Genomic DNA, 14,067 nt, shown 5'->3' on the forward strand with positions numbered 1-14,067 from the left:
GATATCAGCTGTTTTGGTTGCCAGTTACTTTTATTTGCTTGTTTTACAGCCAAGGTATTTTTGCATGAACTTGGTAAATCTTTGGTAATCATAGTCAGCTGTAGTAACATTGATTCTTGGCCGCTCCAGATATCAGCTCTTTCGGTTACCAGTTAATTTCATGGACTCTTCTTCTACAGTTGAGCTGTTAGGAGTACAGATACTTGTAGTTTCTTGGATGCGTCTTTTTTTACAGCAAAGATGTTTTGGGGAGTATATATACTAGCTGCAGTACCTGCCCTTCATGCAGGTTAAGCTGAATGATTGATATAACATTGTGCCTGCCCTTATTTAACTATACATGTACTGCTGCAGAAGCAAAATGTACTCTAGTGTACATGTCCGTGATCCATTTAGCTCATCAACTGTAACACTAATAACATTATTGATGCAGCAAGCATTCAATTTTATGTATAGTCTTTCTGACATTGACACACACACATAAAAATAAAACAAACAGGTGTACATATGTGACATGTGGAGTTGGTTTGTGTGTCCATATGATTGATCAGTTGAATATACATGGTGAAGTTGAACGATTAAAGTTGCCAGCTGACAATGTGATTCAAGGCATTACAGCTAGATTAACGGCAGGCCTGCAAATACTCGTAGTTTACCACTGTTATCCATCTACTGTGCCCAAGTGCGAACCATAAATTCCATCATGGCCTACTCACTCAGAAGTTGATTTACGTACGGTAGCTCCAGTATCTCGGCTCACTCATAGCCTCAACCACTCCCGTTAGCTTCCGTTTGACTTTGGCTCACTCAAAGCTGTACTCCCATACCATTCACTTCTGGCCTGTGCTGTTTGTACTCTACTCCAGAGTTAATATTCCAGGAGGCCAAAGATATCACTTCTTTTCAGTCGCGAGTTTGTGTTGTTAGGCATGGATTTTGTAAATGGACGTCACTCCAGGCAGAGATGCTTCATTGTTACTCTTCTACTTTGCTGTGATCCACCTATTTACCATTCTAGAAGCACAGAAACTCGCTTTCCTTCGTAGCATATTATTTAGAATAGTTCAACACATCACACGCGTCTGATGTCATTACTATTGATATAGCAACGGAATTCAAGGTAAGTGTGTTTCCGTAAATTCACGTTATATTATACTTCGACTTTCCTGTCTGTTTGCTTTCCTGCTGAATTGTAAGGTTAGTTCATTAGTTGTAGGCATGAATTCCACCATTGGATAAACAATTTTGGGTAAAGAGTAGGCTTGTAGAGTTAGAAGTTAATTACTGATGAAATGTGGGCATGGCACTTGTCAGAAAATGTTCAAGATTTTTACTCCATAGCGGTACCGTAGCGGTAGAATTCGCCATGTAGCTACCACCAAAGAGTGTAGTATAACATAAATCAACAGCATAGGGCTGCAATTACCATTCCATGTAGTGGAAAGTAGCTGTGCTTGAAATACCTGTTTCCGAAATTGCGGTAATGACAATTTTCGGCACTGTACAGCAAACGGGACATGCTAGAAACTTCTATTAATAAACTTCTTGGTGCCAGCTTGATGGCGATTAATATGCAGCAAATCCGGGGTCAATTGGTGCTACTGTTCAGGAGTTAGCTGGACCACAGACAGACAGACAGCATTTCAGCTTTATATATTAGATAGTACAGTAAAGTAGTATTATGTATTAAGGATCATGGAGATTAGCACCTTTTCACAAAAAATATTGACCAGGAATCAGCCTCACAATAGCTTCATGGCACCTCAGTATTGGTTAACAAAAGTGTCTTCAGAATGGCCAAAAACGCTTCAGATAGGTTGCGACAAAATTTTATTATTTTTATTCAGTGGAATTTTCTGCTGACTGACTGACTGACTGACTGACTTCAGACAAGTGTAACTTGATAGCAGCTGAGGCTATGGGCTTGGTTTTTTTTCACTGTTCAATGTCACTTAGCCTGACAGGTGCCTTTTGGCATACTGTAGTAAGTACAATACACACATCATGGACTTTTCTTTCTCCTCCTTTGTGTCCCATTCCTTTTTGCCGATAGCCCAAGGTGTTTATTCGGTAGCTCGATGGCTTCCCTGCATTTGTAAATGGGAATCGTCCATATTTCCATGGTGACTGGATTGATTGCAGAGTTGCTTCTCCTACTGTTTTTCATTTGTAATGCTGTGAAATGGGCTGAACATAGCTGAAAGTGAAGTGTAATGGCCACTTCACTTTCAAATCACTAATTAATAGTTTGGGCAAAATCTCTGTTCTCTATTGAATGCAGCATTCATATATCCATCTGCTGCATACATTGAAATGCAATAGCTCCACTGTCCTTGTCTCTTATGTTGCAATGAATAGATACATGCATCAAATTAGTTCACAATGAATATCACTAAACATAGTTTCAGCATTGGTAATAGCTATGGGTGATGTTGTGTATTATTGAAATCACTCATTATTGTTCAATCAAAACAGTATTTGTACAATTTTATGGCAGCAAACAATACAAATAGAAAATAAATAAACCCATTTTAGGCCTTAACAGAGAGTTACAATTTACATCATTACAATTACATAACATACATAGCACTCCTTAAGTTTGATACCATTGTGGGAGTGTCTATTTTCTCTCTGAGGATAACGTCTGTTTAGTTACTGGAGCATCATTGTTCAATGGTGGTGAAGGAATTGAATGGTTGAAATAGCCAATTTTTGTAAGGAACACATGCTGACAAATCATTTGACTAGCAACGCCACCATCCAGCTGGGAGCATACATCTTGTCAAAACTGCAACTAGAAGTGCCAACAATACCACTTAACTACAAGTTGGACAATTGCAACTCTTCCAGGCAGGAGTATACAATTAAAGTTGTTATGGCTTAAGATTTTGTATTCTTGTAGTAGACCAAAAGTGTTAAATATTCTGTTGTAAATATAATTTCAAAATGGAGTATATATATATCTCAACATCTCAACACAGCAACAGTATGTTGCAAACTTTTGCATTAGAACTTGCTTTATAATATCAATAACCCATTTCATCTATTTCCTTTGCAATAGCACATCACTCACCACTGGGGCATGCCATCGGCATTAAGAGCATGAAGGAGTTTTACAGTGAAAGCAATATTGCAGTGCAAAAATTCCGAATGCCATTTGTTAGCAAGCAATCCTTGATGGCTGGTAAATTCAACATACACCAGTCTACCCATCCTTTAATTTTGGCTACAATGCTGTGCTGTTGTGCTCAGTGATTCTTCCATTTATATTCATGTTTATGTCATTTTTCACTATAGTCTTTAATCTCAGTATACATAGCTAATACCTATGTACTGGTATTTTTAAAAATTGTTAATTTAAAAATGAAGTAGGGATCTTTGCAACAAAAAGTAGTGAAACAAGAGATGAATGATGGTATTACAGCATAGCTCAGTGGGAAAGTCCCTACTTTGGCATTGAGAAAAAAGATAATGTGCAAAATAGGGACTTTCCCACTGAGCTATGCTTTAATACCATCAGTCATCTCTTGTTTCACTACTTTTTGTTGCATAGATCCCTACTTCATTTTTAAATTAACATTTTAAAAAAAATACTAGTTTTTTTTTTTGTTGTAGCACAGCTAGCTAAAATGTAACTTGTGACTGTTGTATTAGAGTGACTGTTGTATTAGAGTATATCTCAAGTCAGTCAAGAGGTGTTTAGCTATCTAGACCAATAAGGGGTGAAGTCGTCTTGTTTACTATAGTTAGGTTTGTTAAGAGGTATGGTCTCCATACTCTATCGCTATTAGTCCACCTAGATCTTTAATTGATGGGCGTGGGCGTGAACGGAATCCCAATTACAAACTTGCAGTTATCTAGCTAGTATATCTCATAGTAGTGCTGGGACTGAAGTGCTTCTGAAATCCATAATTCTGTGGCATCTATATTATGTTGCTGAAAGAAAGTGTTGATACGGAAAATTAACACCTCGATATGGTTTCGTTGGATGAAGAAGACAAGCAGCCTGATTGAAGATGAAAGAAAAGACAGGGCGCAGAGGGCCTGCACTCGTCAGAACCCTAAAAGGCACATCCCACTGGTGAGTTTGTTATTGTGGTGTAAAATGGTGGCCATGTGTTGCTTCATTTGGCCTCTAACCTTGCGACTGAGGCAGCGAGACAGTGAGACTAAAAATTTGAGTTTTGGCGACTTAAAAATTTTATATCCAGCCACCTGTAAGTGTTTTGTTGTATGTTGTTTTGTGTATTACATGGAATAGTACTATTCCGTAAAGGTGATTTTCGTGGTGTAAAATGTCCCTAGGATGATTTTTAAAGGTAGAATTTTTGGTGGCACGCAAAATTTTAACCACAATCCCTACTTAAATGGTACTACTGTACTATTTGATAAGAGATGACTAAAATTAAATGCAAATATCTTAACAACTCCACAGCCTTCTTCTCATGCATATTTAACTGAACAACTAGGTCAAGCAATTCAATGGTTTCTCTGCTAGAGTTGCTAATTGTTTTGTTGAATTACTAGTATGTTGAATCTTACTATGACACCTCAGAGCTGAGGATTTATAGTATTGCTTTGTGCCTAATGTATCGGTCACCTGATGCAGCAGAGGATCAAGATATATTTTAAGTTGCTATCTATCACTATTAAAAGTTCTGGGCATTGCTACTATCTAGGAGCTATCCAACAGCCAGCCAAACACTCTAATGTGATGAATCCAATCCTTGTAGGCCCACAGTGAAAAAAGTTATGAAATCAAAAGTGGCACCAAAGAACTGTTTTTGGTATAGATAGCATTATGGACTGGACTCGCAGACTGGACTCATGGACTGGGCTTGAGACAAGATTATTAACAATAAACCTGGCATTAACTTGCTATTTTAAAGATGGCGACATTACTATGGAGCTAATGCTGCTAATACTGCCTTTCCTGGCTTATAAATCATGAAGGTAGCATATGCACTAATTTATTTGAACATTTATGAAACAACTATACCCTTGTGTATGCCAGTAGTGACATAGGTAATTATTGTAAAGTTTTAGTCCTTGTCATTGCTCAAGTACTTGGTACTGGATCTTTAGTAATGGACTAGCTAGTTTACTTAGCTTGTTATGTAGTCTTGTGCCCGTCATGTACTTGAATAGTATGTGTCTATAGCTAGCTAGCTAACTTATTGTTTATGACTGAAGTACAATTAGTATCACAACCCCACACTGCTATATCTCAGTCACCTAGTTTGCCACAATATTCTAATTGATTAATTGATTAGTGGATTCGTGAACTTTGTGATTTATAAAGAAGAGCAGTCTCAGCAGACATAGCTTGATAATGAATTTTCCATTGTTACAAGGGCTAGATAATGCTGCTAATAATCTGTTTCAAGCCCAGTCTGTGAGTCCAGTCCACAAGTCTAGTCCATGGAATAAAAAAGTAGGCTGCTTTTTGGGGGGCTGCATTCTTTTTCTCGCAACTTGATTGTTATCACTTTTTTGTTATTGTAAAGTGACTTGTTTGTAGCTGAACTCTCTACAGGGTGACTTGTTTGTAGATGAACTCTCTATGTAGGGTGACTTGTTATGAACAGGGTATAAGTACTCAGTATATTTTAACCAGCTGAGTGTTTCTTTGTTAGTATAGAATCTGTACTCTCCATTACCCATGTCTATATTGTTAGTTATTCAAACTTTCTTGTCCTCTGTCTATGCAAGCTCTAGTTATTCTTTGCAGTTTATATGTATTGTTTATTAAGTAAGTCAGATGGGCAGTTAGTGCAATACACCAGCTAACTTTTAACACACCTACAATGTGACTTCCTGAGTGTGATATACTGCTATCCCACTGAAGCCCTACATCAAAGTAAAAACTGGGAGTATATGGTAGTTAAACCCCGGGAATGGTAGTTAAACCCCAGTGCATATATGAAAGATAACCTACATTTACACATTCAATTCAAAGAAGTGCAATCAAAGCAAACTGAAGCCTTACACATATAAAACTACTAACTCAGCAAAATTTGAAGCTATACACACATAAAACTATAGTCTTGTCCCCAGCCATCCACTTGCTTGATCACGCAAAGGCCGCTTGATTGAGTGTAATGGACGGCTGGAAACTACAAGTTCAGCAAAATTTGAAGCCATACACAACTGACATGCTTGTCTAGACACATTGTTTGTGAACTTGACTGCTTCAAGGTGTGGGATAGAAGCCAATTAAACCCCACTTGCACTTGTAGGATATCTAGTTATTAACACCTCGGCCTTGGCTTTGCCTTGACCTCTGGTTGGTAACTACAATATCCTACTGGTGGTGGGGTTTAACTATAACATATATTATAAATAAATTAAACTGTGTAGAACATGTATAGTGTTACTTTTACTAATATTTTACTTGCCCTACAGGAAAGACTTGGAAATTTTTATTGGGTGTGGGCAGCCAAGTGTATTCAGAATTGGTCATCAAAAGTTTTTTGTGTAAAGAAAAAGTCCTACGTCAACCAATAGGAGGAATGGCTTTGCGATTTAAGAGAGGAAATTCAGGAGATAGTAATATTACCTATGTAAAGGAAATACGACAGGACTATTTTAATGGTAAGTAAGGTATTAGTGTAGAAATAAATGAAGTAGGAATCCAAACAATAAAAACTAGTAAACCAAGAGATATGAATACCCTGGGGAAAATCCCTACTTTGGCATTGAACAAACTTAATTGTGATATGCCAATGTAGCCTGAGAGCCCATCATTCATATGTTTTGATTGTTTCATTATTTTTGTTGCTTAGATCACTACTTCATTTTTAAATTAATTATTTTAAAATACTCTATAGTTTGTTATATTTTTAGTTTGCTATAATATACACGTGTGACTGTTCTATTAGAATATTGAACATGGGCTGCTTTATTAAAGTACTAGTACTGGTACCTCCCTTACGGTGCAGAAGCTGCTGTAGTGATTATGTTATCCATTTAAGTAGGGTGACTGGTCTGGAGAACTTTATTGCCCTACAGTTACACTATTTCAGTATTTGTAAACGGCTAAACTTTAACCTAAAGTACAGTGACTGAAACAATAATAGCCTATTATATAGTATTTTAAAAATTGTCAATTTTAAAAAATGAAGTAGGGATCTATGCAATAAAAAGTAACGAAACAAGAGATGAATGATAGTATTACAGTATAACTCAGTGGGAAAGTCTCTACTTTGGCACATTAGCTGTAACAATTATTTTATTCAGTGCCAAAGTAGGGACTTTCCCACTGAGTTATGTTGTAATACTATCATTCATCTCTTGTTTCATTACTTTTTATTGCATAGATCCTTACTTCATTTTTTTTGATAATTTTAAAAATACTAGTTTGTTTAGTTTTGTTGTAGCTCGGGGACTGTTCTATTAGAATATCATAAATGCATGACTGCTGTATTAGAGTGACTGTTGTATTAGAGTATCTCAAGTCAGATAAGGGGTGTACAACTAGCTACACCAATAAAGTCTTGTTCTCTGTTTAGCAAATCAAAATGTCTGCATAAAGCACCAAAACAATGATAATGTGCTAAAACAATACCTACATGTACTCCTGCTTCCTATACTACCCTATAACTATACCTATATTACATTAATCACTTCCCTTAAAGGATGTAGTAAAGTAACCTACTACTCAGTTTATTGATTGTAATTACAAACCACTGAGGTGTTTTGAAACAAGTAGAAAGATACGAAGTAAGAGAATTCAGTTTTATACCCTTTTCTGTTTCACCTTATTGTTAGTTAGGTTACTAATCATTTAAAGTCTCCAGTTCTTGTTAGGTTAGGTAATCCAAAGATTGCAGCACATGTTGCTGTCAGACCTTCAGTGCTGGTCACTGTAAAGTGCTAATAATAATAATATAGCATAGCATTGTTACCTGCCCCATGTGCAAGACTGTCTCCACATTAATAACAGAGATCAAGCATTAAACATCAGCACCACTCACGTAGCATGCATGGTGATGTCACTTTTAAAGAGCATAAGGTTTCCTTATGCCATCCTACAAGTATCCTGAAATGATGTGAGCATGTAGGTAAGCTACACATCAACGCTGCATGAACTAACTGAGACAACTGTAGTATTGTACCATACAGATGAAAAATATGTGGTACTAGTAGTAACTATCATGAATGCAGATTCTACATGACCCTCAACTCATTAAGGATGCAAAACACCAAAGTTGTTTGTCTGTGGTTTTGACAGCTGCTAGACAATTTTAGACTCAAAAATTCTACCAAGTGACTTATTGTACTTTGGGTGAAAAGATCAAAGTGAAAAGTGTACTTTTATTTCCATACTGGGCACCAGGCATTCCATAAAATAATCTTGCATCTAAAGGCGCATCCCAATAATCAATTATGCACTAAAAAGTGAAGTGGCCATTACGCTTCGTTTGTAGCTATGCTCCACTCATTACACAGTGTTACAAATGAACAAGAAACTTCTTTGCAATGAATCTAGTCGCTATGGAAAATGCGGGCAAAAAGCATGACACAGCCAGAGGGAAGCCATATCGTGCTATCACAAATCGACACCTTGAATTGTCAGCAAAAAAAACTGGAACACAAAGGAGGACAAAGGTAAGTCCATGATATGTGCATTGTACATACTGCGGTTGGCTAAAAGGCACATCTCGGGGACGAAGCGACGTCGAGAATCAAGCCCGTAGCCTTACCCATTGTCGAGGTATGCTTGGCTGAAGGCATCAGTTAGTTAGTTAGTCAGAATAAAATTCTGTTAAATAGAAAAATTTTAAAATTCTGTAGAAACTTGTTGGAAGGGTTTGGGATCACTCTGAAGGCATTTTTGGGCTTGGCTATGCCTAACCAATACTGCCAAGCTGTTAGGAAAGAAATTTGAGGCTGGTTTTAGGGTGATGTATATGTTTGGGCAAAAAAGCCCAAAACTGCATGATCTCTAATATACAGTACTACCATACTGTATGATAATGGTTTATTTCTGAAGGAGTTTAATTTTTGAATTATTCAAAAAACAGCTGCTACAAAAATTTTACTCTGAATAAAAAACTGCTTTTTCTAGGCTTGGTTTACTAACAGAAACTATTGACCTGGATAGAGGAAATACAGAATGAATAGATATCTCATTCTGTTCTGGCCAACAACTTAAATTTCTTTAGGTCATACCAAATTAGTCATATGTTTCACGGATCATTTGCCCTCTAGTAGTGACCTGGGAGGTCAAAAAATAAATGAAAATGTAAATCATTTCAGCTGCACTTGACTGCTTTATTAGAGTTTATATGACTGCTCTATTAGAGTATCTTGATCTTGACAGGTGCAAAAGCTAAAGCCCTTCTGAAATAAAGCAATGAGCTCCATTTTTCCCTCCGCTTTGCTACTACACCTGTTGTTGCTTGCACAATATTAACAAATCTACAGCCAAATTAGCACTGGTTAATCACAAGATTTACATTTATTTTTGGGTTTGCCAAAACATTGACCTGCTGCATTTGTCATGGACTTAATAACGCTGCAATCAGTGGCCACACCCATGGCAAATTATTTGTTTTCCACTGGCAATACCAACTTTCCCTTAGTGGAGCAGTCCATATAAATATACAATAATCCCTATTGGCCATTTCAATTTCGATTGTACCACTACACGTGGTTGCCACCCTTAATTTAATGCATGCACTTATAAAATTATTTTTAGAGGTACTACGCACAACAGTAGAGTATTCGAAATTAAACCTTAGAAATCAGCTGCTCTTCGATAATTTCCCCTTTGAAATTAACCCTTTATACAGTGATTATGTAAGTTGTATCCTTTAAGCAGATCCATAGAGTGAAAGGATGCAAGCAGGATTAGTAATACAATTGTACACACAGTTCCTCATGTAACCTACAGTATCTGCATGGTGCCTTTTTTAGATGCACAGTGATAACTGCTCAAACATGTAAGTTGCTTATTTGCTTCGGAAGTAATAAGGTAAAACTGAACAAAGCCTCACACAGTATTGCATCTATATGCTTAAAACATAGATATAGATTTGGATACTGTAGGTATGAAAGAAACCTTTTTGTACTCTGTGCATCCAACTGTTCCATGCAAAGGTTTCTATAAATAAATATAGGCTTCTACTCTAATATAACACTATGACAAACACACAGATGGACAAATATGTTGCAATTTGCCTGCATGCCCTTCCTCAAAAGTGCCTTAAGAGTCCCTATGATGTAAGGCAGTCTATGTATAGTGTTGCGGCAATTACTTTTTAAAAGTAACTCATTACATATTACATATTACTTGCAACTGAACTATTTAGTTACAGCTTCTCTATTATTTACTCTTGGTTACAGTTACATATCACCCATATAATAAATAACTATAATAATATTACATATTATATTACTTTGTGTCCACAGCCTTAAGCTGTCACGTGTGAAACTACCATCTTATCACGTAACATGATTGCGCTGTTGGACAATCTGAAAATCTTGGTTATAAGTAAGGAGCTGGTGAAGAAGCTTCATTCAGTAGGCTTCGTTACTTCATTGTGGCTATACGTTACTCAGTGGATTACCAACAAGATTAGTAACTTCGTTACTTGTAGTAATAATATTGCATAATATTAGACTCGTCATAGTAACTTCATTACTTAGGTAATGCGTTACATTTGTAAGTAAAGTAACTTGAGTTATATTACCTGTTTTTATAGTGTATTTCGTTACATTACTTTGTTACCACAACAGTAATAATTATTACATAACACGTTACTTATCCAACACTGTCTATGTGTACCAGTGCTGAAAAACTGTGAGCATAAGAGTTGGTGGATATGAAAAATGTATGGAACAGATAGATGCACAGAAAACAAAAAGGGTAAATCAAAAAGGTCTCAAAAGTGAAAAAAGTTATGTCCAGGAGCGTACGGAGGGGGGTTTCCAGAGGCTTCAGGAAACCCCTCTGGATTTTACACAGTGCTTGAAACATTAAGAAATTGAAACTTCAGGTTTCCAGAATCTGGAATCTATCAGGAACAGGACATATTTTAAACTTTTATCTTAGTTAAATAATAGTTTCTCACATGATAGCAACACTTATAGCATTGTTCTGAATTATGATTTTGGTGAAAAGATCGAGATACTCTAATAAAGCAGTCAGGCAATATAAACTACTCTAATATAACAGTCACTTAGCTGTAATGGAAACCCCTTTTCAAAATTCCTGCGTACGCCCCTAATGCCCTAGGGTTGGTTATATCACTTAGGGTTAAGGGAGGTGTGCAAATCACCACAGTTGTTTGTCTGTGGTTTTGATAGGATTGTAGCTCCCTACACCAGTGCCTTCATTGCTCTATAAAGAACAAACAAAAGCATGTATTGATTTGCTACCCCACAATATTCGAGTTGCTAGGTGACAGGCATTTAATTTTGCTAAAATCCCACATCAAGCTTTGTATGCCAAGATACTATATGGGATAAAAGTTGAACTTTTAAAAGATATGCACAAAAAGGTACTGTTTAGAAAAAGGAATAAATGTGCCAACATGTGGAGTCGAACCCACAGCCTCCAACACGCGACTTAGTTGTAGCTGAACTCTCATTTTGTACTACTTACAGTGCAATTCATTCCACAGCTGGTTCTTTGTAGTTTGAGCCAGATAAAGGAAGACAGCCAAGCCAGTCAGAGTCTAGCAAGCCAGGTGAAGGCAAAATGTACAATACAAGCAAACATACCTTACTGTTTACAAACAGACAGCTCAGTCAACCAGAGCCAGGCAAGCCAGGTGGAATGATGAAGAAATACAAGGCAATGCAAGTAAACAATACAAACAAACTTACCGCTATTAATCTTGTTCCTAGTCTTGTGCAGCTGGCATGTAAACTTCCTTCTTATTGGCATCGGGTGTGGCCACCTGAATTAGTTTTGTAGTGTGTATTAAATGAAATAACACAGTTTTTCAGTCACTAGCACCAATGTGGGTAAATATTATACATTTGTGCCTTTATTCAATGGCGATTCTATCCCTGGTTAGTGCATGTCTGTGGGCCTTGTAGTTTTCACGTACATTAATTAATTAAGTTCATTAATTCATTATTGTTATGACATAATTTTGACTGCGTTTCTTATTATCTTCAGTACTTGGTTGTATAATTTCTAGGCCCAGGGCACATACAACCAAGTACAATCACCACGGGACAACCTACTAATAGGGCATGTACAAACAAGTGCATGGCCAACACAGGGTGGAAAAGATGCACATACATAGTAGCACAAATTATAGACATAAGTGACATACTAGAATGTAAATACAATCAGTATGAATATTGAGGGCCTGTTATAATTGTGTATTAAGCTATTGTCTTGATTGCAAACATGGAGATGTAGAAAGCCCCATCGTCCATACCTCTTAACTGTCCCCCTCCTGCATGATTCACAGGTGAAGATGGCTTAGCCACAATGTACAAACAGTGCCATAGCCAGCACTAGCAGTGTGTGCCAGTACATCTGCCTTTTGTGTATCCCTTTTAACACTTTGATAACAACAAATAAATGTGCCAGTGGAAATAATCCACGTAGATGGGCAAGGGGGTTTAACTGGTATCTGACAAAACATACACAAAACAAGTGAGCCAGTGGTATGTACCTACCTATCTGTGTATCTATCTACCTATCTTTGTTTGTCCGTACACACCCACATGAGTAAATCCTTTTAGTGGTAAAAAGCAGTCAGCCTATGGAAAGCTAAACGCTAAATGAAGCCTGTGAGCATAGGCAAGGTTTGCACTGAGGTGGTTTCTTTTTGAGATACGGGTGTAGCGACTCTACAAACTTCGTGAACTACCTTCCCATTGGGCTCTTTATGTATTAATATCAACTTCTAGTAAGTTAACTGTCATGTGAAAAATTGGTATTGATAACACTGTTTTTGTCTTATGTAAAGTTTTGCTGTTTAGCTTACCTGCATTTATATACTCCACATCATTTCAGTATATTCGCAGTAAGGCTTATGTACTTTAAGAGTGATATCACAAGAATGGTGCTGATGTTTAATGTTGATCAGTTAATGTGGAAATGGTCCTGCAAATATATACCATCATTTCAGTGCATTTGCAGGATAGCATAGGGCTTGTAATTGTTACTTTAATGGTGATATAAATGACTGCAGTTTAGTGTAACTTAATTTTGGTGAATCAGCATGCAAAATACGTATTCAAGTTTGGCAAATTTATCAAGCAGCCAATATTAAACAATATAATTGGCAAAGAAAGTTTGACAAAATTCCTTTGTTTTGCCAAATTCACCAAACTCAAGTCATGCCAAACTTTCATTATTTACAGTACTTTATATGCTTACTGTTAGCCTCCTTGCAGGTCCCTAGAAGGTTAATTGTCTAATAAATATGTAAAAATTGTTTTAATCATCGCATTCCTTTGTTCTGCTAGTGTTTACACGTTAACATGTCTGATGGATTACACACAATCATCTAAACCCTGTTGAGTACTCTCCTCTATTATTAACTCTTGCTATAATTACAAGTATAAAGATAAATTAGAAATTAAGTTAAGTTTGATTAGGGATCATAGAAAAAAAGTAGGGAAACAAGGGAGGTCACCTACACCTGCAGATATACTAGTGAGCATTCAATCCATACTTCAGTTTGTACCCACAACTGAATTAGGGATTAAAGTATATCTGCAGGTGTAGGCGACTTCCGTTGTTTCCCTACTTTTTTCTGTGATCCTGAATTCCTAATTTGTCCTCATACTGGTTTGTTTACTTATTTTTGTAACATCAAGACACACAGTAGAGTGTTGTGCAGCCAAGAAAGCTGGTGACCACACTGTGAGTATATTAACAGGAAGAAAGAAAACAGCTTTTTCATACGTGCATAGCTCCATGGCCCCTTCTCCAAAGCACACCATTTTTGCATTATAGCTGTCCCCCAGGTAGGGTATGCCACACAGCAAATGTGATTAAATTTGCGACAGCCATTTGCGAGATATAGGCGTTCAAAATTTTGTTTTAATTTCTTCATTTTTTCTTCTTATGCCGTACGGGGGGCTTCAATT

The 14,067-nt window shown here is 36.9% G+C and overlaps 1 protein-coding gene across 1 annotated transcript in view; it reads left to right on the forward strand.

The window, feature by feature from the left end:
• LOC136269025 (uncharacterized) overlaps nt 1-14,067 on the forward strand; it is a 62,134-nt gene that overhangs the window by 17,810 nt on the left and 30,257 nt on the right. Inside the window, exon 2 of the mRNA XM_066064493.1 lies at nt 6,406-6,594. Within this exon, the coding sequence (XP_065920565.1) occupies nt 6,406-6,594 (189 nt within the window). The remainder of the gene's footprint in view (nt 1-6,405; nt 6,595-14,067) is intronic.

This window comes from Dysidea avara, chromosome 10, assembly GCF_963678975.1.
Source record: "Dysidea avara chromosome 10, odDysAvar1.4, whole genome shotgun sequence".
Classification (NCBI taxonomy): Eukaryota; Metazoa; Porifera; class Demospongiae; order Dictyoceratida; family Dysideidae; genus Dysidea; species Dysidea avara.